Here is a 26,400-nt window from a genome sequence, read left to right as displayed (position 1 = left end):
GTCACCTCATACAAGTACTTGGGAGTATGGCTAGATGGTGCACTGTCCTTCTCTCAGCACATATCAAAGCTGCAGGCTAAAGTTAAATCTAGACTTGGTTTCCTCTATCGTAATCGTTCCTCTTTCACCCCAACTGACAAACTAACTCTGATTCAGATAACCATCCTACCCACGCTAGATTACAAAGACATAATTTATAGATCGGCAGGTAAGGGTGCTCTCGAGCATCTAGATGTTATTTACCATTCGGCCATCGGATTTGCCACCAATGCTCCTTATAGGACACATCACTCTATACTCCTCTGTAAACTGGTCATATCTGTGTACCCGTCACAAGACCCAGTGGTTGATGCTTATTTATACTACCTCATCCCCATATTATTACAGACCCTCTTGCTCTTTTGCACCCCAGTATCTCTACTTGCACATCATCATCTGCACATCTATCACTCCAGTATTAATGCTAAATTGTAATTACTTTCGCCTCTATGGCCTATGTATTGCCTACATCCCTGCATTTGCGCACACTGTACATAGATCTTTCTATTTTTCGCTTTTTGTGTTATTGACTATATGTTTATGTGCAACTCTGTTGTTGTCGTCACACTGCTTTACTTTATCTTGGCCAGGTCACAGTTGTAAATGAGAACTTGTTCTCAACTGGCCAACCTGGTTAAACAAAGGTGAAATAAATTACATTTAAAAAATAAAACCCTCTTAAGCCTCACTCCCCCCTATCTGAGATCTCTACTGCAGCCCTCATCCTCCACATAACATCTGTTCTGCCAGTCACATTCTGCTAAAGGTCCCCAAAGCGCACACATCCCTAGGTTACTCGTCTTTTCAGTTTGCTGCAGCTAGCTACTGGAAGGAGCTGAAACAAACACTCAAACTGGACAGCTTTATCTCAATCTCTTCAAAGACACTCTTACTGACTCTTGTGGCTGCTTGCGTGATGCATTGTTGTCTCTATTTTCTTGCCCTTTGTGCTGTTGTCTGTGCCCAACAATGTTTGCACCCTGTTTTGTGCTGCTACCATGTGTTGCTACCATGACGTTGTCGTAACGTTGTGTTGCTACCATGCTGTGTTGTGAAGTTTTCCTGCCATACTATGTTGTCGTCTTAGGTCTCTCTTTATGTAGTGTTGCGGTGTCTTGTCCTATATTTGTATTTTATTTTTAATCCCAGCCCCCATCCCCTTTTGGTAGGTCGTCATTGTAAATAAGAATTTGTTCTTAACTGACTTGCCTAGTTAAATAAAGGTTTAATAAAAATAAAATAAAAAAATGGTCTGGGAGTCCTTTAGGTGCCTTTTGGCACTCCAAGCAGGCTGTCATGTGCCTTTTACTGAGGAGTGGCTTCCATCTGACCACTCTACCATAAAGGCCTGATTGGTGGAGTGCTGCAGAGATGGCTGTCCTTCTGGAAGTTTCTCACATCTCTGGAGCTTTGTCAGAGTGACCATCAGCATCTTGGTCACCTCCCTGACCAAGATCCTTCTCCCCCGAATGCCCAGTTTGGCCGGGCGGCCAGGTCTAGGAAGAGTATTGGTGGCTCCCAACTTCTTCCATTTAAGAATGATGGAGACCGCTGTGTTCTTGGGGACCTTCAATGCTGCATACATTTTTTGGTACCCTTCCCCAGATCTGTGCCTCGACACAATCCTGTCTCGGAGCTCTACGGACAATTCCTGCAACCTCAGGGCTTGGTTTGTGCTCGGACACGCACTGTCAACTGTGGGACCTTATATAGATAGGTGTGTGCCTTTCCAAATCATGTCCAATCAATTGAATTTACCACAGGTGGACTCCAATCAAGTTGTAGAAACATCTCACGGATGATCAATGGAAACAGGATGCATCGGAGCTCAATTTCCAGTCTCATAGCAAAGGGTCTGAATACTTATGTAAGAAAGGTATGTAGTTCATTTTTTATAAGCAAAAATGTCTAAAAACCTGTTTTCACTTTGTCATTATGGGGTATTGTGAGTAGATTAGGATTTTTTATTTACTTAATCAATTTTAGAATAAGGCTGTAACGTAACAAAATGTGGAAAAAGGGAAAGGGGTCTGAATACTTTCCGAACGCACTGCAAACAATGGGTCTATAGAAAATGCAGCATATGGCATACATTTTTCACATGCAAATAGCCTTTTTCAGTAGTGCCCAAAGCATGCTATTCCATGAGAGCAGCATTTATTTCTCAACTCGAATCAATGACAACAAAAACAAAAATCATAAAGAACAGTAGGCTAAATATGTCCTTACACTTGGGTTATGCTCAGGTAAACTAATTAGGCTAATCTACTGTATATTACCAAGTCCTAGTCTTGAAGATAAGGGGTATTAAATTAAATGGAATGACTGGAAATCTGTCACACTGATTTTGTATGTAATAAATAGCTTAAATCAGATTATTAACTGTGGTAGAAACCAATGGGTTAGAAGAAGTCTACATAACAAACCTATAAATGCAACATCCATTTATGACCAGCTATGTAAACGCTAACATTGTAGGAGAAATCAATCTCTTACATAAAATGCCCAATCTCCATATCTCACCCAAGTTAGACTGTTTTCTCTGCTACCGCACGGCAAGCGGTACCAGAGCACCAAGTCTAAGACCAATAGGCTCCTGAACAGCTTCTACCCCCAAGCCATTAGACTGCTGAACCATTCATTAAAATCACCACCAGACCATTTACATTTTATTTTAACCTACTTGGGCTTGTAAGTAAGCATTTCACAGTAAAGTCTACACCTGTTGTATTCGGCGCAAGTGGCAAATAAAGTTTGATTTGATCAGGAAAGTCAGTGAGTCATATTTTAAAGTAAAACCTCTAATTCATCTTGATCATTAGAAGACTTGTGTATAACAAACTAGCATCGTTTCTGCTAGCAACTCCTCTGCATTATACTTAATAGCTTATTGATTAGAATGTTCCTCAGTTAGCAGCAGGGTTAATAGATGGTAATACCAAGACTTCATACTCAGAATGTAACAAAGAGCTGAACCGGGATCCAGACTTAGGTTGGTAGAGACGAGACAGTGAATGTCCTTTCTTACCACCCACTCCTCTAAGGCTCCGTCCGTGTCCAGATGGCTCCAGTCCACGTGGGTGCTCACGTCACCTCCGGTGTCACCCCTGACAGCACAGTCCCATACAGAAACACCTGCTCCATCGTTCCTACTGCCAGACCTACAGAGAGAGGCGATTCATTTATTTAAAAAAATACTGCAACAGAGCAAGAGAATGCCGGACTTCATTATCAAAGGGAAAAAAAAAAACAGACACTGTGTATTGAATTGAGACCCAGTGAGGTAAGAAGATTTACTGCAGGATCAATCAGCAACAGCAAGGTGATGTGTGGTGTGCCCAGTCCCCACCTGGTGGTGCGTCTATAGTGCCTGGTCCTGTCCCAGGAGGTCCAGCGGAGTTTCTCTCTCTGCTCACACTCCAGGTGCCTCTGGGAAAATGTCTTGTCACACAGCAGCTCCCCTTCCTCCTCCTCCCTCTCCTCCAGGGGTGGGTTATCAACCACTCTCCAGCTACAGGGAAGGAGGGAGGAGCAGAGCAATGTGGAAGGTGACGGAATACACTACATGGCCAAATACAGTGCCTTGCGAAAGTATTCGGCCCCCTTGAACTTTGCGACCTTTTGCCACATTTCAGGCTTCAAACATAAAGATATAAAACTGTATTTTTTTGTGAAGAATCAACAAGTGGGACACAATCATGAAGTGGAACGACATTTATTGGATATTTCAAACTTTTTTAACAAATCAAAAACTGAAAAATTGGGCGTGCAAAATCATTCAGCCCCCTTAAGTTAATACTTTGTAGCGCCACCTTTTGCTGCGATTACAGCTGTAAGTCGCTTGGGGTATGTCTATCAGTTTTGCACATCGAGAGACTGAAATTTTTTCCCATTCCTCCTTGAAAAACAGCTCGAGCTCAGTGAGGTTGGATGGAGAGCATTTGTGAACAGCAGTTTTCAGTTCTTTCCACAGATTCTCGATTGGATTCAGGTCTGGACTTTGACTTGGCCATTCTAACACCTGGATATGTTTATTTTTGAACCATTCCATTGTAGATTTTGCTTTATGTTTTGGATCATTGTCTTGTTGGAAGACAAATCTCCGTCCCAGTCTCAGGTCTTTTGCAGACTCCATCAGGTTTTCTTCCAGAATGGTCCTGTATTTGGCTCCATCCATCTTCCCATCAATTTTAACCATCTTCCCTGTCCCTGCTGAAGAAAAAAGCAGGCCCAAACCATGATGCTGCCACCACCATGTTTGACAGTGGGTATGTTGTGTTCAGGGTGATGAGCTGTGTTGCTTTTACGCCAAACATAACGTTTTGCATTGTTGCCAAAAAGTTCAATTTTGGTTTCATCTGACCAGAGCACCTTCTTCCACATGTTTGGTGTGTCTCCCAGGTGGCTGGTGGCAAACTTTAAACAACACTTTTTATGGATGTCTTTAAGAAATGGCTTTCTTGCCACTTCCATAAAGGCCAGATTTGTGAAATATACGACTGATTGTTGTCATATGGACAGAGTCTCCCACCTCAGCTGTAGATCTCTGCAGTTCATCCAGAGTGATCATGGGCCTCTTGGCTGCATCTCTGATCAGTCTTCTCCTTGTATGAGCTGAAAGTTTAGAGGGACGGCCAGGTCTTGGTAGATTTGCAGTGGTCTGATACTCCTTCCATTTCAATATTATCGCTTGCACAGTGCTCCTTGGGATGTTTAAAGCTTGGGAAATCTTTTTGTATCCAAATCCGGCTTTAAACTTCTTCACAACAGTATCTCGGACCTGCCTCGTGTGTTCCTTGTTCTTCATGATGCTCTCTGCGCTTTTAACGGACCTCTGAGACTATCACAGTGCAGGTGCATTTATACGGAGACTTGATTACACACAGGTGGATTGTATTTATCATCATTAGTCATTTAGGTCAACATTGGATCATTCAGAGATCCTCACTGAACTTCTGGAGAGAGTTTGCTGCACTGAAAGTAAAGGGGCTGAATAATTTTGCACGCCCAATTTTTCAGTTCTTGATTTGTTAAAAAAGTTTGAAATATCCAATAAATGTCGTTCCACTTCATGATTGTGTCCCACTTGTTGTTGATTCGTCACAAAAAAATACAGTTTTATATCTTTATGTTTAAAGCCTGAAATGTGGCAAAAGGTCGCAAAGTTCAAGGGGGCCGAATACTTTCGCAAGGCACTGTATATGTGGACACCTGCTCGTCTGACTTCTCATTCCAAAATCATGGGCATTAATATGGAGTTGGTCCCCCTTTGCTGCCTTAACACCCTCCACTCTTCTGGGAAGGCTTTCCTCTATATGTTGAAACATTGCTGCAGGGACTTGCTTCCATTCAGCCACAAGAACATTAGTGAGGTCGGGCACTGATGTTGGACGATTAGGCCTGGCTCGCAGTCGGTGTTCCAATTCATCCCAAAGGTGTTCGATGGCAGTGGTGTAAAGTACTTAAGTAAAATTACTTTAAAGTACTACTTAAGTAGTTTTTTGGGGTATCTGCACTTTACTATTTATATTTTTGAGAACTTTTACTTTACTACATTCCTAAAGAAAATAATGTACCTTTTACTCCATACATTTTCCCTGCCACCCAAAAATATTTGTTACATTGTGAATGCTTAGTAGGACAGGAACATGGTCCAATTCACACACTTATCAAGTGAACATCCCTGGTCATCCCTACTGCCTCTGATCTGGTGGACTCACTAAACACAAATGCCAGAGGCAGTTTGGAACTTGGTAGTGAGTGTTGCAACAGAGTAGACTATTTTTACACACTACGCGCTTCAGCACTCAGTGGTCTCATTCTGTGGGTCCTACCACTTCGCGGCTGAGCTGCTGTTGCTCCTAGACATTTCCATTTCACAATAACAGAACTTAACAGTTGACCGGGGCAGCTGTAGCAGGGCAGAACTTTGACCTGGCTTGGTGGAAAGGTGGCATCCTATGACGGTGCCACGTTGAAAGTCACTGAACTCTTCAGTACTGGCCATTCTACTGCCATTGTTTGACTATGGAGATTGCATGGCTGTGTGCTCAATTTTATGCATCTGTCAGCAACGGGTGTGGCTGAAATAGTTGAACACACTAATTTGATGGGGTGTCCTCAGATCATAGGACATCAAAGAACACTCATTTCTTGGGAGGTTTGATCAAAATCAAAATACAGTTAAGCAAAAACTGGTGGCTTTAGCTTTTGTTGAGAAGTAACTCAAGCCAAAGAACAAGCACCAGAAGCCATACCTGGGCGTTATAATATCTCTGTACTGAAGTCTCTCCACCTTGGTAGTGGCAGCCAGGGACATAGGGATGATGATGTTGTCAATGTTGTAAACACTCTCTCCCTGACGTCTGCGGATTGGGCCCTGAGAACAGAATAGCATTAAAAAAAATACTGTAGCATAGCTCACTAATCAACAAGCGGGCTATATGCCTATAATGCACACCGTTTGTTCTAAACTTCTCCACTAGATGTCAGTATTCATTACAAGGCAATTGTCAAGATATTAGTTGGTTTATCTATCCTTCTATTTCCAACATCCCCATGAGGACAAATTAAATTGAAGGGTTAGGTATAGGGTGAAAATTAGGGATATAATTAGGGTAAGGTTGAGGAGTTATGGTTACGGGTTAAAGTTAATGGTAAGGGTTATAGGGAAAATAAGATCCCCGCGAGGATAGAAGATCCTAACGTGTGTATGGTACCCGTTTGCGTGTGTGTGGGGTCTGGGGTGTAACGGCATCCTCCAGGCTATCCTCTGGACTGTCCTCAGGGTCTGACAGCTGAGACAGGAAGTCCTCCTCATCTAGAGACCAACAACATCTAACTGTTAACGCCATGGGTCACTCTGTAACAAGCTACATTGCATACATGTAATGACCACACTCGCAGGCTACATGTATGTAATAACTAGTTGATATGTGTAGGACAACATAGGAAATCAGGATTTGGCTAGAGGTTAGGTCTTTTTCTAATCGAAATTAATGTTGGATACATCTCAAAACAGCAGGCATTCCTGATTACTGAGTAAAAATCCCATCCCAGGGACCATGCATACCTTCCATGGTCCTGTGGGTATGTCTCCTCTTCCTCCCCCCGCGATAGGCTCTCCTGTGTGGGGTCTGAGCAGAGCCCGCCCACCTGATATTTGACACACCCCTGGCCCCTCCCCACAGGTGTCTCCCATGCTGCTTGTGGCTGCAACCTGGAAGCACACAGCACCCATGTTAAAGTGGAACTGACAGCATTCTAGCATCATGAAATCTTATTCAAATCTGTTCAAATACAACCGAAGGAACAATTACACTTTTTTTTGTATTATTATTATTTTTTTACATTTTATGACAAGAGCAGATATGGTCATTTTCACGTTTTCATAGTATACGTAATTCCCAAATATACTAAGGCATTTGTGAAAAATCTATAGCAATATAGAGTGGGAAAGCGGGTGTGCGTTTGGACAATTAACAGACACTGCAGCAAATAAAACCTAATAAAATCATCTGTCTCAACCAAAGACAATCTCTCTCAAACCAAGCACCCAAGCTAACTGGCTAAAGTTGGCTCGCTACTTCCAGACACAAATGAGAGAACACCTCACTCTGACCATTTTATTAGCAGAGCTGGTTAGCTCGGCTGTTTACATGATATCTAGAGCGTTCGTGACTAACTATGACTTTTTTTGCCAACGTTTACTGACAGGTCTTATTCAGCAGGTGTTGTGCGTTCATAAATTCATCAGTTATTCTGCGCTCTGGCACCGGATTAGATAGCATATCTCTTCGTTCGCAAATTCACTCTCTGAATAACTGTTATCCGGTTAGTTATTCTTGCTAACTAACCAAATGATACCAGTTAGCTGGAGCTGTGTATAGCCACTGGAAAACGAGGGGAAAAAGTCACCCACTCACTCACTCCTCCAATGATATGACATCCTCCTAGCAGCTAGCGATTTAGCTAACATTAGGATCCGTTTTTTTTAGCTTGCATTTAGCTACATAAATAGATATGCTCTGACATTCTCCCAGAGTTCGATACATTTGTCTTTTTTTGTCCAAAATATTGAGTCATTGAAACTAAACAAGTGCATCCTGAATGGGGGCCGCATACAATGTACCAGGCCAATTTTGATTTACAACCTGATAGGATAGATTTGTATAATTTAATGCTGCCAACAACGCCTTCGTGTACGTCATGGAATGTTGAGTCAAATAGAACCTATTTTTAAAACCTCTTATAAAGTTGGTTTTGTAGCATAAACTGGGAATTGTATCTTTTTGACTGATCCTATGATTGTCTGTTTCATATCTGCAAACTAGTTAAAATGCTGTCAGTTCCACTTTAACTCAACAGCGAGGGATTCCCCTCGTCTGAAGCCATCCGTCAAACCCCCCATAAGATTAAAAGGCTTGGTTAGAGAGTTGCCTATAACAACAAGCCAGCATAATGTTTAACTATCAGTCCCATTAGGTTAAACCCATTAGGTTAAACGTCCTTCTCAATGCTCTCTCACCAGCTCTACAGACAATCAACGTCTTTGTCATGGCCCTGTTTCATTGTTAGGAGAACAAACATGTTGGGGGGCTGATAATTACATAGACGCTATCGTAATACACAGTGTGAGCATTAAGGCTGCAGGGCTGAACAGGACAAGTGGTGCTGAATCCAATGGCAAACCTCAAACTTCCACCACTGTGCTTCCTGCCTGTCAGGGCAAGATTAGCAGGACAAAACCTGAAGCTCTCATCTCTCCCTCTCACACACAGTCACCCCGACTCACACACACACACCATAGCCCCCTCTCACACAACGTAGCCCCCTCTTTCACACAGTCGCCCCCTCACACATCGTCGCCCGTCGCACAGTCGCCCATCATCTCTCCCTCACCACATAGCCCCTCCCTCTCACACGTCGCCCCCTCTCTCACACACACACCATAGCCCCCTCTCTCACACACAGTAGCCCCCTCTCTCACACACACACACACACACACACACACACCCCGTCGCCCCTCTCTCACACACACACACACACACACACACAACATAGCCCCCTCACACACACAACGACACCCTCTAACACACTGTCGCCCCCTCACACACACACACACACACACCCCCCCCCACCCAAACGACCACACACCCACCAACCCACACCCCAAACACACCACACCACACCCCACACTGCCCCAACACCACATCGCCCCCACACACCCACCACACATCCGTCCCACACACACCTCCCACCCATCACCCCCCCCACACACCCACATTGCCGCCACATCACACACACCCCCATCTCCTCCCTTCCCACCTACTGCTAAAGAAACCCAAACCCACAGGGAGTGGCAAAAAGAGAAATGGCGATCTTCCACATAATAATTGTCAGTAGAATATTCTTATGGTGTTTGTGTTGTTTGTTTTTAGCTCAATCAATGTCCGTGGGGTGATATTCAGGTTGACAGGAAATCGACTGGAGCTGTGTGAGTTACGTCTCTAAGACAGTGCTCTCCTCATCAGTCACAGCCCAGTTCCCACAGCCCCTCTAGCCAGCCCATAACTCGAGCCACGGCTCACTGCCTCAGAACCCCTCCCTTCTGCCCAGCGAGGATCATTGGGATTGTTTAGGATCATTAACCTCCCTGCAGGGAATAGCCAACAGAGCAAGCAGCGAGGAGCAACAGTAGATTAATGATTAGACTGGCTGACTCAGAGCATGCTGCTGTGAAAGTACCCCAGTAAGATGCCAAAAGAGAAGTACTGTTAAATAATTTCTCAGAATACACTGTTCTGTATTCTATTTTCACACCTATCTTGGTCAATGTAAATTAACAATGAAGTAAAGTATTGTATGGTACCTTTCACCCTCATCTACCTACCATCAGAATATTATAGCCATTTCCAGACAAAAGAGTTGAAGCATACAGCTCAACAGTAATTATAACACAACAGTAATCACTTGCATCAGTTAACCCAAGCAGACATTTCCATAGCTATGCTGTTTTAGGAGAGATGCGCCTACCGGAGGGGAGAGAGAACAGGGTGTGGTGCAGTAAAGTTAGCTTAACACAATAACACATACAGTATCATAATGTCTGTCCAGCACAGTGAGAGATGTGCCTACCTGGGCTGAGACAGAGAGCAGGGTGTAGTATAGTGTGACTGGTCCTGGAGGTCAGGGAGCTGCTGGAGGAGCAGGCTGGGTCAGAACACAGTGCCAGGGGATCACAGGAGGCACAGGTGAGACAGAGGGAGGCTGGGTCCTACAGGAGAGAGAAAAGTTCTAGAATAACTTACACCCCAAGACCAGGTGTGGATACCACTGATTTAATGCAGGACATTTTTATGAACTCAAACCACCTGTGGCTCTTGAAGATAGTAGCCTATTGCTATCAGAGAGTTACCAACAACCACCACAAACTCATTAGCAAAGAAATGACCCAGGGGAATGTGTGTATATGTTTAAACATACAGACGTGACTTAGCCCCCCCTCAGCTGGTTTCTCAGCTCTGCTAACATTCAGCCTTACCATGCGGTTGCTGTGAGTCACTGTGACCTGAAGGAGCAGCCAGCCGCTCGGCTCAATCACACTAATGAAACTAGTTAATGTTGTGAACAGCTTTCTTCTCTTTCCTCCATTAAAATCTCAGTAGGCTTAGCACATTGCCTTCCTCTGTAATAACATCAGCTAGAGTGAGGTGTCCCTGGCTGGCTCGCTTTGTGGCTTGGTGGGGAGAAACTGGAGGATTCGTAGCAGGACTGGAGAGATGGATACACTGACTGGTTGTGTTCCAAATTGGCACCCTACTCCCTATATAGTGCACTACTTTTGAACAGAGCCTTATAGGCTGTGTGTTGCAGGTTGAAGCTCTACTCTGGAGCAGGTTGATATTTAGAAGTCAGAACAGACTCAATCAAGGGTTTGGAATAGCAGTCAAGGAGGGTGTCACATTAAAATGAACTGCTCCATTCTGTGTTTTGTTAAACTGTTGGAGAGAGCTCTTCACAGCATCATGATGAGACTATAACATCTCAGACACACAGCACAAGGTCCCTTTCCAAAGACTACAGCTACAATTAATACTCCACTTTAAATAAGCTAGCAGTTCACAGGTTAGTAAACCTTTGTTCTCAAAGAGTTAATATCATCCCTGTTTTTATTTATACATACATGACAAAAACACTAATATGCAAGAGTTTCTATAACTCATTCTCCAATGTCAAGATGAGTCTCTCTGCATAAACAAATAAGGCCAGCTTGATTTACTCTCTTATCCTTCTTTAAATTTAGTATACGTCAATCATCTGACATTTCATTATTGGAAGCAGGTGTGTGTGTGTGTGTGTGTGTGTGTGTGTGTGTGTGTGTGTGTGTGTGTGTGTGTGTGCATGGTGTTGAGGGATGCTACCTGATGTCTGTGGCTGGTGTGGGTAGTGTTGAGGGATGCTACCTGCCGTCTGTGGCTGGTGTTGAGGGTTGCTACCTGCTGTCTGTGGCTGGTGTGGGTAGTGTTGAGGGTTGCTACCTGCTGTCTGTGGCTGGTGTGGGTAGTGTTGAGGGTTGCTACCTGCTGTCTGTGGCTGGTGTGGGTAGTGTTGAGGGTTGCTACCTGGTCTGTGGCTGGTGTGGGTAGTGTTGAGGGTTGCTGCCGTCTGAGGCTGGTGTGGGTAGTGTTGAGGGTTGCTACCTGCCGTCTGAGGCTGGTGTGGGTAGTGTTGAGGGTTGCTACCTGCCGTCTGTGGCTGGTGTGGGTAGGGTACCTGTGTCTGTGGCTGGTGTGGGTAGTGTTGAGGGTGCTGTCTGTGGCTGGTGTGGGTAGTGTTGAGGGTTGCTACCTGCTGTCTGTGGCTGGTGTGGGTAGTGTTGAGGGTTGCTACCTGCTGTCTGTGGCTGGTGTGGGTAGTGTTGAGGGTTGCTACCTGCTGTCTGTGGCTGGTGTGGGTAGTGTTGAGGGATGCTACCTGCCGTCTGTGGCTGGTGTTGTGTTGAGGGTTGCTACCTGCTGTCTGTGGCTGGTGTGGGTAGTGTTGAGGGTTGCTACCTGCTGTCTGTGGCTGGTGTGGGTAGTGTTGAGGGTTGCTACCTGCTGTCTGTGGCTGGTGTGGGTAGTGTTGAGGGTTGCTACCTGCCGTCTGAGGCTGGTGTGGGTAGTGTTGAGGGTTGCTACCTGCTGTCTGTGGCTGGTGTGGGTAGTGTTGAGGGTTGCTACCTGCTGTCTGTGGCTGGTGTGGGTAGTGTTGAGGGATGCTACCTGCCGTCTGTGGCTGGTGTTGAGGGTTGCTACCTGCTGTCTGTGGCTGGTGTGGGTAGTGTTGAGGGTTGCTACCTGCTGTCTGTGGCTGGTGTGGGTAGTGTTGAGGGTTGCTACCTGCTGTCTGTGGCTGGTGTGGGTAGTGTTGAGGGTTGCTACCTGCTGTCTGTGGCTGGTGTGGGTAGTGTTGAGGGTTGCTACCTGCTGTCTGTGGCTGGTGTGGGTAGTGTTGAGGGTGCTACCTGCTGTCTGTGGCTGGTGTGGGTAGTGTTGAGGGATGCTGAGGGATGCTGCCGTCTGTGGCTGGTGTTGAGGGATGCTACCTGCTGTCTGTGGCTGGTGTGGGTAGTGTTGAGGGTTGCTACCTGCTGTCTGTGGCTGGTGTGGGTAGTGGTGAGGGTTGCTACCTGCTGTCTGTGGCTGGTGTGGGTAGTGTTGAGGGTTGCTACCTGCCGTCTGTGGCTGGTGTGGGTAGTGTTGAGGGTTGCTACCTGCTGTCTGTGGCTGGTGTTGAGGGATGCTACCTGCCGTCTGTGGCTGGTGTGGGTAGTGTTGAGGGTTGCTACCTGCCGTCTGAGGCTGGTGTGGGTAGTGTTGAGGGATGCTACCTGCCGTCTGTGGCTGGTGTGGGTAGTGTTGAGGGATGCTACCTGCCGTCTGAGGCTGGTGTGGGTAGTGTTGAGGGATGCTACCTGCCGTCTGTGGCTGGTGTGGGTAGTGTTGAGGGTTGCTACCTGCTGTCTGTGGCTGGTGTGGGTAGTGTTGAGGGTTGCTACCTGCTGTCTGTGGCTGGTGTGGGTAGTGTTGAGGGATGCTACCTGCCGTCTGTGGCTGGTGTTGAGGGTTGCTACCTGCTGTCTGTGGCTGGTGTGGGTAGTGTTGAGGGTTGCTACCTGCTGTCTGTGGCTGGTGTGGGTAGTGTTGAGGGTTGCTACCTGCTGTCTGTGGCTGGTGTGGGTAGTGTTGAGGGTTGCTACCTGCTGTCTGTGGCTGGTGTGGGTAGTGTTGAGGGATGCTACCTGCCGTCTGTGGCTGGTGTTGAGGGTTGCTACCTGCTGTCTGTGGCTGGTGTGGGTAGTGTTGAGGGTTGCTACCTGCCGTCTGTGGCTGGTGTGGGTAGTGTTGAGGGTTGCTACCTGCTGTCTGTGGCTGGTGTTGAGGGATGCTACCTGCCGTCTGTGGCTGGTGTGGGTAGTGTTGAGGGTTGCTACCTGCTGTCTGTGGCTGGTGTGGGTAGTGTTGAGGGATGCTACCTGCTGTCTGTGGCTGGCGTGGGTAGTGTTGAGGGATGCTACCTGCCGTCTGTGGCTGGTGTGGGTAGTGTTGAGGGATGCTACCTGCCGTCTGAGGCTGGTGTGGGTAGTGTTGAGGGTTGCTACCTGCCGTCTGAGGCTGGTGTGGGTAGTGTTGAGGGTTGCTACCTGCTGTCTGTGGCTGGTGTGGGCATTGTTGATGAAGAGTGGTGGTTTGTGATAGATCACCAGGGGTCGGGTGCGGGCTGAGACACAGGTGGCGTCCACTTGGAGGAGGTGTTGTCTTCTGCGGTTCACTCTCCTCCTCTTGGGTGCCTTCTGGGAGAAGGCATCATATCCTCCCAGGACCACGCCACTGCAGGGAACAACAGAGGGGACACTTAGTATATGGGCCAAATGGAATGGCACCCAGAGGCTCTGGTAAAAAGTAGTGCACTATAAGGAATAGGGTGCCATTTGAAACTCAACCTAAGTCACTAAACACACAGCACTTTATTCACTCAACACACAAATGCAACAGTTCTATTGGTAGAGAGCTGCCCAGACGCCCTTAAACAACTCAAAACACAAACAATCCAACCCAGTGTCCCAGTCAGATATGATCCGTATTCCATGACATCCATGGCAGCGTGGGAGTCAGATCAGAACAGGGGAGGTGAAGACTTTTTATTGAGAGTAAAAAGGGGACAGGAGGAAGTAGGAACCTGAGCTTAAGGACTGATCCAAATCACAGCTGGACATTGTAAAACTTTTCCAAGGGTTATTTTAAGGATAGCTCGAGCATGTTTAATATCACTAGTGATGGATAGGAGATCTGAGGTCCTCTCTGGGCTGTAGAGTAGGGCTTCAGCACAAATGGCACCCTATATATTTCCTACCCTATGGGCCCTGGTCAAAGGTAGGGAATAGGGTTCCATTTTTGGTACCTAGACTAGCAGATACTGGCTTTAGAACATTGCTAGTCCAACACTCACTGGGGGCCTGTTATTTCCAGCTCTGGTGGGACAGGCTTCCCTTGGTTACAGGAAGTGAAATGATTTTGTTCATTATCCTGCCAGATCACAGTAACCTCCTTGGCCCTCCTAGACCCTACCTCCCTGTCCTCTGAATCAGACTTTACATTTCTTAGATAAAAACTAGATAAACATACTATGCTGTGCTGCCTGTGACAGAAATAAAAACAGCAGCTCTGTGAAGTCTATAGTACAGCACCCTTGTGGGTAGTTGGTACCACCCAAAGAACTCCACAATCCTATCCTGTTAGAGGGAGTGGTTGTGCCTAAAAACAGGGCTGTCCAGGAACCATAATGTCACTCATTTAAATTAAAATAAAACAGCCTTGCCTACAGGATCTAGTTTCTGGCATCTCAGTAATCCACAGAACAGTGATTGAAATTCCACAAAGTCCTTCTATTCTTTATAGAAAACCATTTGATCTGGCTTTTGATTGACAGCTTATGCCTGATTTCTATTTTCTTTGACCCTCTGACGTGGTAAGCAACTGTGGAACTGGGAGCAGTAGTTATAATTATTACAGGAGAAAGACTTATTTTATTTAACCAGGTAGGCTAGTTGAGAACAAGTTCTCATTTACAACTGCGACTTGGCCAAGATAAAGCAAAGCAGTGCGACACAAACAACAACACAGAGTTACACATGGCATAAACAGACTTTTTCTATTGTATTATTGACTATATACAAAGTGTGCAAATGAGGTAGGACAAGGGAGGTAAGGCAATAAATAGGCCATAGTGGCAAAATAATTACAATTTAGCATTACCACTGGAGTGATGGAAGTGCAGAAGATGGTGTGCAAGTAGAGATACTGTGGTGCAAAGGAGCAAAAATAAATAACAGTATGAGGGGGGGGGGTGAGGTAGTTGGATGGGCTATTTACAGATGAGCTATGTACAGGTACAGTGATCTGTGAGCTGCTCTGACAGCTGATGCGTTAAGTTAGTGACGGAGATACGAGTCTCCAGCTTCAGTGATTTTTGCAGTTCGTTCCAGTCATTGGCAGCAGAGAACTGGAAGGTAAAGCGGCCAAAGGGGAGTTGGCTTTGGGGATGACCAGTGAAATATACCTGCTGGAGCGTGTGCTACAGGTGGGTGCTGCTATGGTGACCAGTGAGCTGAGATAAGGCAGGGTTTAACCAAGCAAAGACTTATAGATGACCTGGAGCCAGTGGGTTTGGAGACGAATATGAAGCGAGGGCCAGCCGACGAGAGCATACAGGTCACAGTGGTGGGTAGTATATGGGGCTTTGGTGATGAAACGGATGGCACTGTGATAGCAAATTGGATGCAGTCTGAGTAGAGTGTTGGAGGCTATTTTGTAAATTACATCGCCAAAGTCAAGGATCGGTAGGACAGTCAGTTTTACGAGGGTATGTTTGGCAGAATGAGTGAAGGATGCTTTGTTGTGAAATAGGATGCCGATTCTAGATTTAATTTTGGATTGGAGATGCTTAATGTGAGTCTGGAAGGAGAGTTTACAGTCTAACCAGACACCTAAGTATTTGCAGTTGTCCACATATTCTAAGTCAGAACCGTCCAGAGTAGTGATGCTGGATGGGCAGGCAGCGATTAGTTGAAGAGCATGCATTTAGTTTTACTTGCATTTGAGAGCAGTTGGAGGCCACGGAAGGAGAGTTATATGGCATTGAAGCTCATCTGGAAGTTAGTTAACACAGTATCCAAAGAAGGGCCAGAAGTATACAGAATGGTGTCCTCTGCGTAGAGGTGATTCAGAGCATCACCAGCAGCTAGAGCGACATCATTGATGTATACAGAGAAAAGAGTCGGCCCGAGGATTGAACCCTGTGGCACCACCATAGAGACTGCCAGAGGTCCGGACAACAGGCCCTCCGATTTGACACACTGAACTCTAACAGAGAAGTAGTTGGTGAACAAGGCGAGGCAGTCATTTGAGAAACCAAGGTTGTTGAGTCTGCCGATAAGAATGTGGTGATTGACAGAGTCGAAAGCCTTGGCCAGATCGATGAATACAGCTGCACAGTATTGCACTATTAGCAAAGTGTAGCGGACTAATTACAGAAAACTGTTGGAATATTGTTTTTTTGACATGATCCTGGGTCAAGGTTACCTTTTTCACACTACCGGGCCAAACCGAGCTGTACTGTAGTGGCTGCGCTGGCCACGCAACTACCATAGGTGCTGGAACCCAGGAAGAGTAGCTGCTGCATGAGCAACAACTAATGGGGATCCTAATAAACTAAACTGCACAGGAAATGACAATGTGGGCTGGTAGGGCTCATTGGGTCTACCTGCTGAAGACTCTCTTGTTCGGTCCTTTCCACCTACAGGAGATGGGAGAGGAGGAAGGAGAGAGGTTCAGAGGAGGCATCAGGCTGTTCACGATTTGGCTCAGCTGGGCACTCTGTGGGGACAAGGACAACAACAGATCATCCTCTAAATACAGTATCTACTGAACTGAAACATATAGGCCTATAGATCTAAATAGCCCCCACCTGCTAAGCAGTATGGTAGATATGTCCCGACTCCCCAGACCTGTAATCTAATGTGAAGTGAGGCTTTCTGGTTTCTGGTTCCTGTCACACCCCCTTAGAGTCAAGAAGACAAAGGCCAGCAGCACTACAACCAGACTTCACCCTGCATAAAAACCAGAGATGTACTGGGAGTGGAGCTGTCCTATCAACAGCAGCAGGGCTAGACTCTCACAGATTGCTGTGTGTGATTAACCACTAAACCAGGAAACAGCAGTAACGGCTGCTTTGGTCCTTTTGACTACTCAACATTTTTGATGTGATGATTTGCTGGTTAAAAAGCCCTCCAATCTCTGTGACATAACTAATGCTAAATCATTACATACATCATTGGACCCTTACAGGACTCATTTGAAAAAGAGACTTAAACGCAGCAAAAAATGAAACATCCCTTTTTCAGGACCTTGTCTTTCAAGATAATTCGGAAAAATCCAAATAACTTCACAGATGTTCATTGTAAAGGGTTTAAAATAAATGTCCCATGCTTGTCCAATGAACCATAAACTATGAATGAACATGCAGCACCTGTGGAACGGTCGTTAAGACACTAAGAGCTTACAGACGGTCGGAAAATAAGGTCACAGTTATGAAAACATAGGACACTAGAGAGGCCTTTCGACTGACTCAAAAACACCAAAAGAAAGATGCCCAGGGTGCCTTAGGCATGCTGCAAGGAGGCATGAGGACTGCAGATGTGGCCAGGGCAATGAATTGCAATGTCTTTACTGTGAGACGCCTAAGACAGCGCTACAGGAAGACAGGATGGACAGCTGATCATCTTCGTAGTGGCAGACCACGTGTAACAACACCTGCACAGGATCGGTACATCCTAACTTCACACCTGCGGGACAGGTACAGGATGGCAACAACTGCCCGAGTTACACCAGGAATGCACAATCCCTCCATCAGTGCTCAGACTGTCCACAATAGGCTGAGAGAGGCTGAACTGAGGGCTTGTCGGCCTGTTGTAAGGCAGGTCCTCACCAGACATCACCTATGGGCACAAGCCCACTGTCGCTGGATCAGACAGGACTGGCAAAACGTGCTCTTCACTGACAAGTCGCAGTTCTCTCACCAGCGGTGATGGTCGGATTTGCGTTAATCGTAGAAGGAATGAGCGTTACACCGAGGCCTGTACTCTGGAGCGGGATCGATTTGGAGGGTGCGTCATGGTCTGGGGCGGTGTGTCACAGCATTCTCGGACTGAGCTGGTTGTCATTGCAGGCAATCTCAACGCTGTGCGTTACAGGGAAGACATCCTCCTCCCTCATGTGGTAACCGTTCCTGCAGGCTCATCATGACATGACCTTCCAGCATGACAATGCCACCAGCCATACTGCTCTTTCTGTGCGTGATTTCCTGCAAGACAGGAATGTCAGTGTTCTGCCATGGCCAGCGAAGATCCTGGACCTCAATCCCATTGAGCACGTCTGTTGGATCAGAGGGTGAGGGCTAGGGCCATTCCCCCCAGAAATGTCCGGGAACTTGCAGGTGCTTTGTTGGAAGAGTGGGGTAACATCTCACAGCAAGAATGGGCAAATCTGGTGCAGTCCATGAGGAGATGCACTGCAGTACTTAATGCAGCTGGTGGCCACACCAGATACTGACTGTTATTTTGATTTTGACCCCCCTTTGTTCAGGGCCACATTATTCCATTTCTGTCAGTCACATGTCTGTGGAACTTGTTCAGTTTATGTCTCAGTTGTTGAATCTTGTTATGTTCATACAAATATTTACACATGTTAAGTTTGCTGAAAATAAACGCAGTTGACAGTGAGAGGACGTTTCTTTTTTTGCTGAGTTTAGGTCTCAATGTTACTGTCGAAGTAAAGGTTAAATAAAAAGTAAAAATGTACCTGTCTCTGTATGTTCCTGAGGAGTCGTGTGGGGCTGCTGGGTTCGTTCTCCGTGTCGGAGGGAGGGTCTCTGCCCCTCGATGTGAACGGCAGTCCTGCCGTCTCCGTTAGTAATGTCTGCTGAATCTGCCCGTCTGTCATCGGCTGGGAATCCGCCAAGACCACACCCCCCTGAGACCACAAACACACTACTATCAACCCCACCAGGGCATATTCACACCAAATAAAGCTGGTGAGGCGCGGACGGCTCATATGGCTTATGCAAACCATGTGCTTGAAAGCATTCCAGCCATTACTATAAGCCGATGAAGTGCCACCGGCCCCCACTAATTCACACATGATCATAGGACAGGTCGTGAGGGAGGTCGTGGTGTTTACAAATGTCTGGAGGCAGCAGGAGGAGGGGGCTGTCATGACTGCTGATGAGAGCTGATTGACAATGAGTGAATTAGATCTGGGAAAACTAATGAGAGATTAAAAACACCACAGGCACATTACAAGAACAGGTCCACACTGATGTCACACACACAGGCGCATCTAATTATAAAAGGTCAGAGGCTGACTAGAGGAGGAATGCTGCACATCCTTATCTAAAACACAACCTTTAATTAACTAGTCAAACCTCAGAAGGCTTTGTACAGAAGATAGAAAACAAAGTCAAGTGACAGACAGGCGTATGACAACCTCACCCCCCCTGCCTGGTCTAGAGCCTAGGGGATAGAGTCCCCTCTCTGTGTGTGTGTGTGTGTGTGGGCCAGGGTTCACTAGGGGCCTATGGAACTGGGCCTTACCTTGGTGGAGGTGATCTGTTTGTGCAGGTCCCCCAGTTGTTGGATGCGTCCCTCAAGCTCTGCCACATGCAGCTGTAACCAGGTCCACCCGCTGCCCACCTCTGCCCTCTCCCTTTGCCACCTCCACTCACACCTACTGGAGAGGGAGACAGACAAAGAGAGAGGTAGAAAGAGCATATGACCAGACAGTCAATTTCATATTTTTCTAGATTCATAATATCTGTAGGTTTGGTATCCTTTTTTCTTATTTTCCCCCCCATCTATTAAAAAGACAACCTTTTCCTTGAAACAGGTTGAACGGTTGGAGTGTTCGTAGGTTTACTGACCTTTATAACATAAATAGCCCAGCACAACAAGAGTACAGAGGCTGAGGACATATGGTTCATATTTACACAGTACCATCAACAAATAGCAAACACTATGACCTACATTATAAAGCACTAGATGAAAATGCTACTTTTGCATATCAGATTTTTCTTATTATATGGCGGATGAGGGGGCTTTATTCTTATTCTGTTGAGTATAAAGTATATCTAGGCCACAAATAAATCATTAGAAAACTGTGTAGGTTTCCATGGAGCTTCTGACTGCGTTCCACTATTACTGTAGTGCAGGGTTAGAGGTTGGTTTCTGGCAGGCAGTTAGGTTAGTTACCATGGCTCTATGTAGTGACCCTGGGAATGCCAGGAGCAAGCCACTTAGAGTGGACAACTAAAGGGAACATTTTTCATCAGACAGGCTGGGTCGGCTGGTGAGGCATAGACATAAATAGACCCCCACGCGAACAAACACAGGCCCAACGCTGTAACACCGTAGCCTCTCAAACTAAGAACACTTCAAGTTTGGTTTCATTTTACAGTAAGGAAAGTGACAAAATGACTTTTGACATCCTGAGTTGTAGGCTAGGTGGTGGAACGTATCCACACCGTAAAAGTGTAAAAAGCTGCCACCCCCATTCCCAGTCAAGCCGTCTCCGAGGAGAGGAGAGGCACTTCCTCCCTCCCTCTCGGGTTGCAGCATAAACAAACAGCCCACAGGACCTGGGCATTATCTCCATTCTCCAGAGACACTGCTGCCGCCCAATGGAACACCCCCCCCCGAGCCACTCTCTGCCGGGCCAGCTCAACAAAGATAAATATACAGCGCCACTATAGCGGTTCTATACTGCTGGTGCATTTCTTTACTCTTGCAGTTACACACAGGTTGTTTTCAGCCCTGATCCCAACTGAGGAAAAAGCCAGCCTGTCTGTATTAACTAAGCTCTGCTTTCTTAAACACGTATTTCTCTACTTGTATGTCTGGGCATAAAGTAAAGCTTACAGCTGGGATGGCCCATGGATCAAACCCCCCAAAATTACTATTTTAAATAATATACACTTCCATTTAAAAGTTTGGGGTCACTTAGAAATGTCCATTAAAATAAAATAAATTGAACAGAAATACAGTGTAGACATTGTTCATGTTGTAAATGACTATTGTAGCTGGAAACGGCTGGTTTTGAATGGAATAGCTACATAGGGGTACAGAGCCCCATTATCAGCAACCATCACTCCTGTGTTCCAATGGCACGTTGTGTTAACTAATCCAAGTTTATCACTTTAAAAGACAGTGTTTTCTAATGATTAATTATTCAAATTATGTTAATAACTGAAAACTGCTGAAACAGCTGAAAACTGTTGTTCTGATTAAAGAAGCAATAACACTGTCCTTCTTTAGACTAGTTGAGTATCTGGAGCATCAGCATTTGTGGGTTCGATTACAGGCTCAAAATGGCCAGGAACAAAGCCCTTTCTTCTGAAACTCGTCAGTCTATTCTTGTTCTGAGAAATGAAGGCTATTCCATGAGAGAAATTTCCAAGAAATTGAAAATCTCATACAACGCTGTGTACTACTCGACTTCACAGAACAGCACAAACTGGCATTAACCAGAATAGAAAGAGGAGTGGGAGAAACAGATGCCTCACAAGTCCTCAACTGGCAGCTTCATTAAATAATACCCGTAAATTGTCATTAATAACATTTTTTTTTTTTCTGCTCTAGAGGGCAGCTACCTAAACTTACAGTAATCATGTTCCAACTATTGACCGGGTCAGCAACCATTGATTTTGTTAGTCACTCTCACTCAGAGTGACTGCAAACATTTCTCACCACCCTATAGATTTCTTTTTTAGAATTGCAGAAAATGTTGCTTAGGGAACCCAAAAGGCTAGGGCCAGCTCTGACTGCATGTTTGCGTGTGGATGTGGGTACACAGACCCACAAGCCACTGCGGCCATGAGGAGTTCAGATGTGGCCCCCACTCCCATCAAAGTTGCCCATACCTGGTTACAAGGTGTACCCCACATTTCACTTTCAAATATTTATCCTAGTCTGCCACAGTAACTCCCACATCAAATTATGAACATATATGAGTGGAACTGAAAGAGGACAGAAATCAAGAGAGTTTGACTTCCCAATTTTATCCTTGTAACCATTGTTATCACTTTTTGAAGGAAGAGAGGCCAAAAATGGCCCATCCAGTCTCAGAAGAGGAGATATTCCCAGGGGAGGTGCATGCTATAACCTCTCCCCATGAAGGAGCTAATGAAAGGCCACAGAGACAGACCATCCTACCCCATAGAAATAGAATGAATAGAATAGGAACCGTTCTTTGTTCTACCCAGCAGGAGACAGGGGCTCCAACAAAGACAAGACTGCTGCTGCCAGGATGATGCCAGACCCAAACCACCCCTCTGCTCTGTCAAACAAATCATCACCCCCTCCCCTTCCACCTCTTCTCCCCTGTTCCCTGAGCTCATAAACCTGTAACTCTTTCTAACACACACACACACACACACACACACACACACCCCCCCGTTTATTAGACAGGGAATCACAAAGGCATCCCCTCCACATTCCCCTTTGGTCCCTTCTGCCCCACGCAAACCCTGTCTCCTTCCTCAGTCACTACATACCAGACAGGGAGAGCAGGTTACCTGGCGATGTGCTCCCGGCCTGGAACTTAAACACAAACCGGCTCATCTTTGCTACTTACTTAAAAGTTCAAACCTCCCAACAAACTATAATGAGAAACATGAAACCTTCCTAAATGCTGGATGATTCAAATGTTAAGAAACCTGGCGTGATCACAGTGTTTGAGTCTCAGAGAGCTATTACCTAGGCAGAGAGACACACATAGCAGAACCATTATTACATCCTCTTAATTTAGCCCTAAACACTTTCCTCGTCTCATGATCTGGGTCACACAGACTTCAGAGGAGGACTCAAAGGGCTCTTCCACCGAGGCAGTGTGTGGGGGTGGATATATGGCCTTACAAAGTCTGTTTATGTACCTGGCCTGGATGTGGGTTAGAAGAGGAGAAGGTCTGTTCTGTTCGTACTGTAGTAGAGGGTCAGGTGAATAGTGGAGGAATCTGCTGCCTCTGCCGCAAACTAAAGAGGTTATATGATTTTAACAACCGGTTTTGTGCATTGAATGCGGTCAAGTGAAATGTAATTTCAAGTGTAAGGTCTGTGTTTTTCTATGTATAATTCACTCACTGCCACACATATGGCATGTGTTTCTCATAGCCTACCTCTGCCCTTAACCCTGTTTATTTAGCTGTGATAACCCACTGTGGTATCCAGGAAAACACCACAGCTCTTTAAAATATGCCTGAAATATGAGAAACAGACTCGAGCTCAAACAAAGCTACAGGTTCAGCTCACAGCTTTTAACAAAACTCATCCAGAAACATAATTAACTCTGAAAATGCTGTGTTCCTGTTGCACAGTTAGGACAATGTTTTTGCATCCCAGTCAAGCATGAAATACATTTCTCTACCATTCTTATTCAACTGAACATACTTCCTGTTTCTCATAAGTAATTAACAGGTCTACAACATAATTACAGCACATTACCAGAATGTCTGTACTCACACTGGTTGAGACGTGGTCCCCCATTTCTGCTCAGGCTCCAACTCTTCATCTGAGCTACTCTCTGTGGCATCAGAGTCTACAGCCTCCTGAACCCCGCGCAGCACGGCCTGGGCATAGCGCGTAAACTCCTGGATGTCTGTGGAGGGAGATGGCGGTAAGGAGGTGTGCAGTAGGGCATGGCCCTGGGTCCTGCGGCTCAGTGTACCTGTCTGTCTCTGCCCCGTGGCTGGATCAAAGGGCTTGGTATTTGCAGGGGGTGAAGGGGGACCTGGGGTCTCCCTGCCCTGACTCCCCTTCAGACCCTCCAGCTGGAGGCTGCAGTGGCGAGAGGCGTAGTCCCCTAGTAGAGCTTGAAGTCTCCTCTGGAGCCGCCCAGCCCGTCCTAACTGAGACGTTTGTTGGGAGAGATGCCAGTGGGTCTGCTCTCTCAATGCCTCCTCTACCAATGCAGTCACAGGCTGCTCCAGGCCCTGGCTCCTAGCTCCCCTGACCCACAGCTGTGTTGGAGATGTGTCTGTGCTGCTGGAGCCCCCCTCCTCCTGCCTCTCAATGAGGGGTGTGGGGACAGCAGGGTTATACTGGGACATGAGGTCACCCTGGCAGTATTTTGAAGGGGACTGGGGGATATCATAGCCATCTGGTCCATGGCCACTGTGTTGAAACTGCTGCTGCTGCTCAGCCACAACTTGGCTATTGTGTTCAGGGACAGGAACCAAATACATGTCTTGTGCACCTGGACAGGCAGCCAGTGATTGCTTCAGGTTTTTGTTGAGAGACAGGAAGCTGAGCAGGGAACCAGGGCTGGAGAGAAGCACTGTTTTGTACTGGCCAGCCGAGGCCTGTAGAAGAGGGGACAGGAGCGAATCGGCAAAGTCAAGGGGACTCTTGCTTGAGCAACACGTGTCCAGAAAGGGCAGAGAGGCGAGGTTGAGCCACACCCTCTGAGCATAGCTGTCCTCCATCAGTTTCAACTGAGGATCACACTCGATGTTGAGCATTGCCCCATCTGCATCCATGTTGCTGGACGCCAGGTGCATTCCGTGGACGTCTTTGGAGAGCTTGGTCAGGGCTGGGGCCATTCCCTCCAACCAATGATGTCACTGCTGTTCTCTGTCACACCAGAGGATGCCAGATCTGCCTCAGACTTTCCCTTGACCAAAAAATAAAACCCTGTCAGCACTTCATCCACCAAGCTGAAAATAAACTGGAAATACTAAAAACTGCAAATTCTGGGTAGGAAAACATCCAGACAGTAGATAGGCAGCTAGGTACATTAGCTTAGCTATAGTGATAAAAGATGAAGTCAGAACGAAACCATTAACGTTAGCTAGCGATCATCATGGATGGCTCAAACAAGTCAATGAACTGACGAGGTGGGAACTGTGCTGATATTTATAATTGTCGAACTGCAGTCAGAAACACAAACGTACTCGACTTAATAACAAGACCGTTTGCAAGAATAAATCAAACACCTTAATCAGCTTGAAAGCTTCCTGGAACACAAAAACGGGCACGGAACGTCAAGTTGAAAATAACGTATCGACCATCTTTTTGCTATTCACCTTGAATGAAAATTGACAGGGTCCACGAAAATAATATTCTTGAAGCCTTGATTTATTTCGTGAAAAGCTAAGCCTTTCCTTCATTTGACATGTTAACCGCAAAAGTCTGGCTAGACAGTTTATCAGAAGATCTTTCGGGTTGACAGTCCCTTCTCCGTGGTCCTATTTATTTCCAACTGCCATGGAACGACGACGGCGGCGAAGACAACTGCTGCTGCTACTGCTGCTGCTGCTCTGCGTTTGACGCAATGACTGTTCGCGTTGAGGAGCTTTGAGTGAGTGTTGGGGGGCGTGGATTCCTACGTGGGGGCAAGTCTATGCAAACGTATTTCCATTCAGGACCAATAATATTCAGTCATATGAGAACGTTTAAAACAGTTTTTACTTTCTAGAAAACTAGAATCAATAATCACAATTTCTCCTCAAATCCTCGATTATTTCATAGCCTAGCCCAGTGGTTTCCAAACTGTGGGTCGGGATACACTTGTGGGTCGTTGCAGGGGTGGGTCACGGGGTGAATTCTTTTGAGGGTAGAAAATATAATGGTCCTATATATTGTTTAAATAATAGCTCATAAAAATAAGAGAAATTAAAATCACCAAAATAAAAGCTAGACAATCAAGCCCCCAATGATTGTGTTATGCTTGAGCATAAGAACGCAGCATTAGCCATCTGTAGAATTGGGGGAAATTAAAGTGAAAACTGCCAAAATTCTCTCTCAGCTCCATTGCAAATGTGCAGAATTGCTGGAAATTGGCATTAAAACTGCAACATTTTCTAGAGGGCCTCAAATGTTCTTGCCCAGGGCCATGACAGAATTGTGCATGCATAGAAAAGTCAGCCCATTGCCAAGCCCTGTGTCAAGCCCACCACCTAGGCCCCTTTCCGATTCAGAAAAAAAAACCTGCTCTAATCATCCACAGTTTTAAAATCATACCATGTAAAAAAAATCATGACGAAATAGGAAATGCAGGCAGATAATTGGTTTGTTTGACATGGTGGGATCTTTTTTTGTAGTTAAATCAATTTTGCGAGAAATGGCGGTGGAAACGCTTTTATGTGCTGTTTAACACAGAAGCAAATAGACCTGCTGTATAGTTCTCCATGTCACTAAGATCAATTGTTTGCCTGAAGTCTCCATCAGCCCAAAATGAAAATACAGGGGTGTGTATTCATTACACTGATTCT

At 46.0% G+C, this 26,400-nt stretch overlaps 1 protein-coding gene across 2 annotated transcripts in view; it reads right to left on the bottom strand.

Moving 5' to 3' along the window:
• Positions 1–25,445, bottom strand: part of kansl1l (KAT8 regulatory NSL complex subunit 1-like) — a 28,682-nt gene extending 3,237 nt beyond the window's left edge. The window contains exons 1-12 of one of the 2 annotated variants that reach the window (XM_064976679.1): positions 23,856–25,445; positions 23,651–23,786; positions 19,733–19,868; positions 18,942–19,112; positions 16,846–16,958; positions 13,727–13,913; positions 10,177–10,315; positions 7,112–7,258; positions 6,759–6,859; positions 6,297–6,418; positions 3,389–3,550; positions 3,068–3,200 (exon numbers count right to left, since the gene is read on the bottom strand). In XM_064976679.1, coding sequence (XP_064832751.1) covers positions 3,068–3,200; positions 3,389–3,550; positions 6,297–6,418; positions 6,759–6,859; positions 7,112–7,258; positions 10,177–10,315; positions 13,727–13,913; positions 16,846–16,958; positions 18,942–19,112; positions 19,733–19,868; positions 23,651–23,786; positions 23,856–24,729 — 2,421 coding nt within the window. In that variant the 5' untranslated portion in view covers positions 24,730–25,445. Of the gene's footprint in view, positions 1–3,067; positions 3,201–3,388; positions 3,551–6,296; positions 6,419–6,758; positions 6,860–7,111; positions 7,259–10,176; positions 10,316–13,726; positions 13,914–16,845; positions 16,959–18,941; positions 19,113–19,732; positions 19,869–23,650 lie in introns of both variants that reach the window. The other variant, XM_064976678.1, reaches the window with a different exon arrangement.
• Positions 25,446–26,400: the final 955 nt, after the last annotated feature.

Source organism: Oncorhynchus masou, chromosome 10, assembly GCF_036934945.1.
Source record: "Oncorhynchus masou masou isolate Uvic2021 chromosome 10, UVic_Omas_1.1, whole genome shotgun sequence".
NCBI lineage: Eukaryota > Metazoa > Chordata > Actinopteri > Salmoniformes > Salmonidae > Oncorhynchus > Oncorhynchus masou.
The sequence above is the reverse complement of the archived record's forward strand: the minus strand, read 5'-3'. Positions and strand labels throughout refer to the sequence as shown.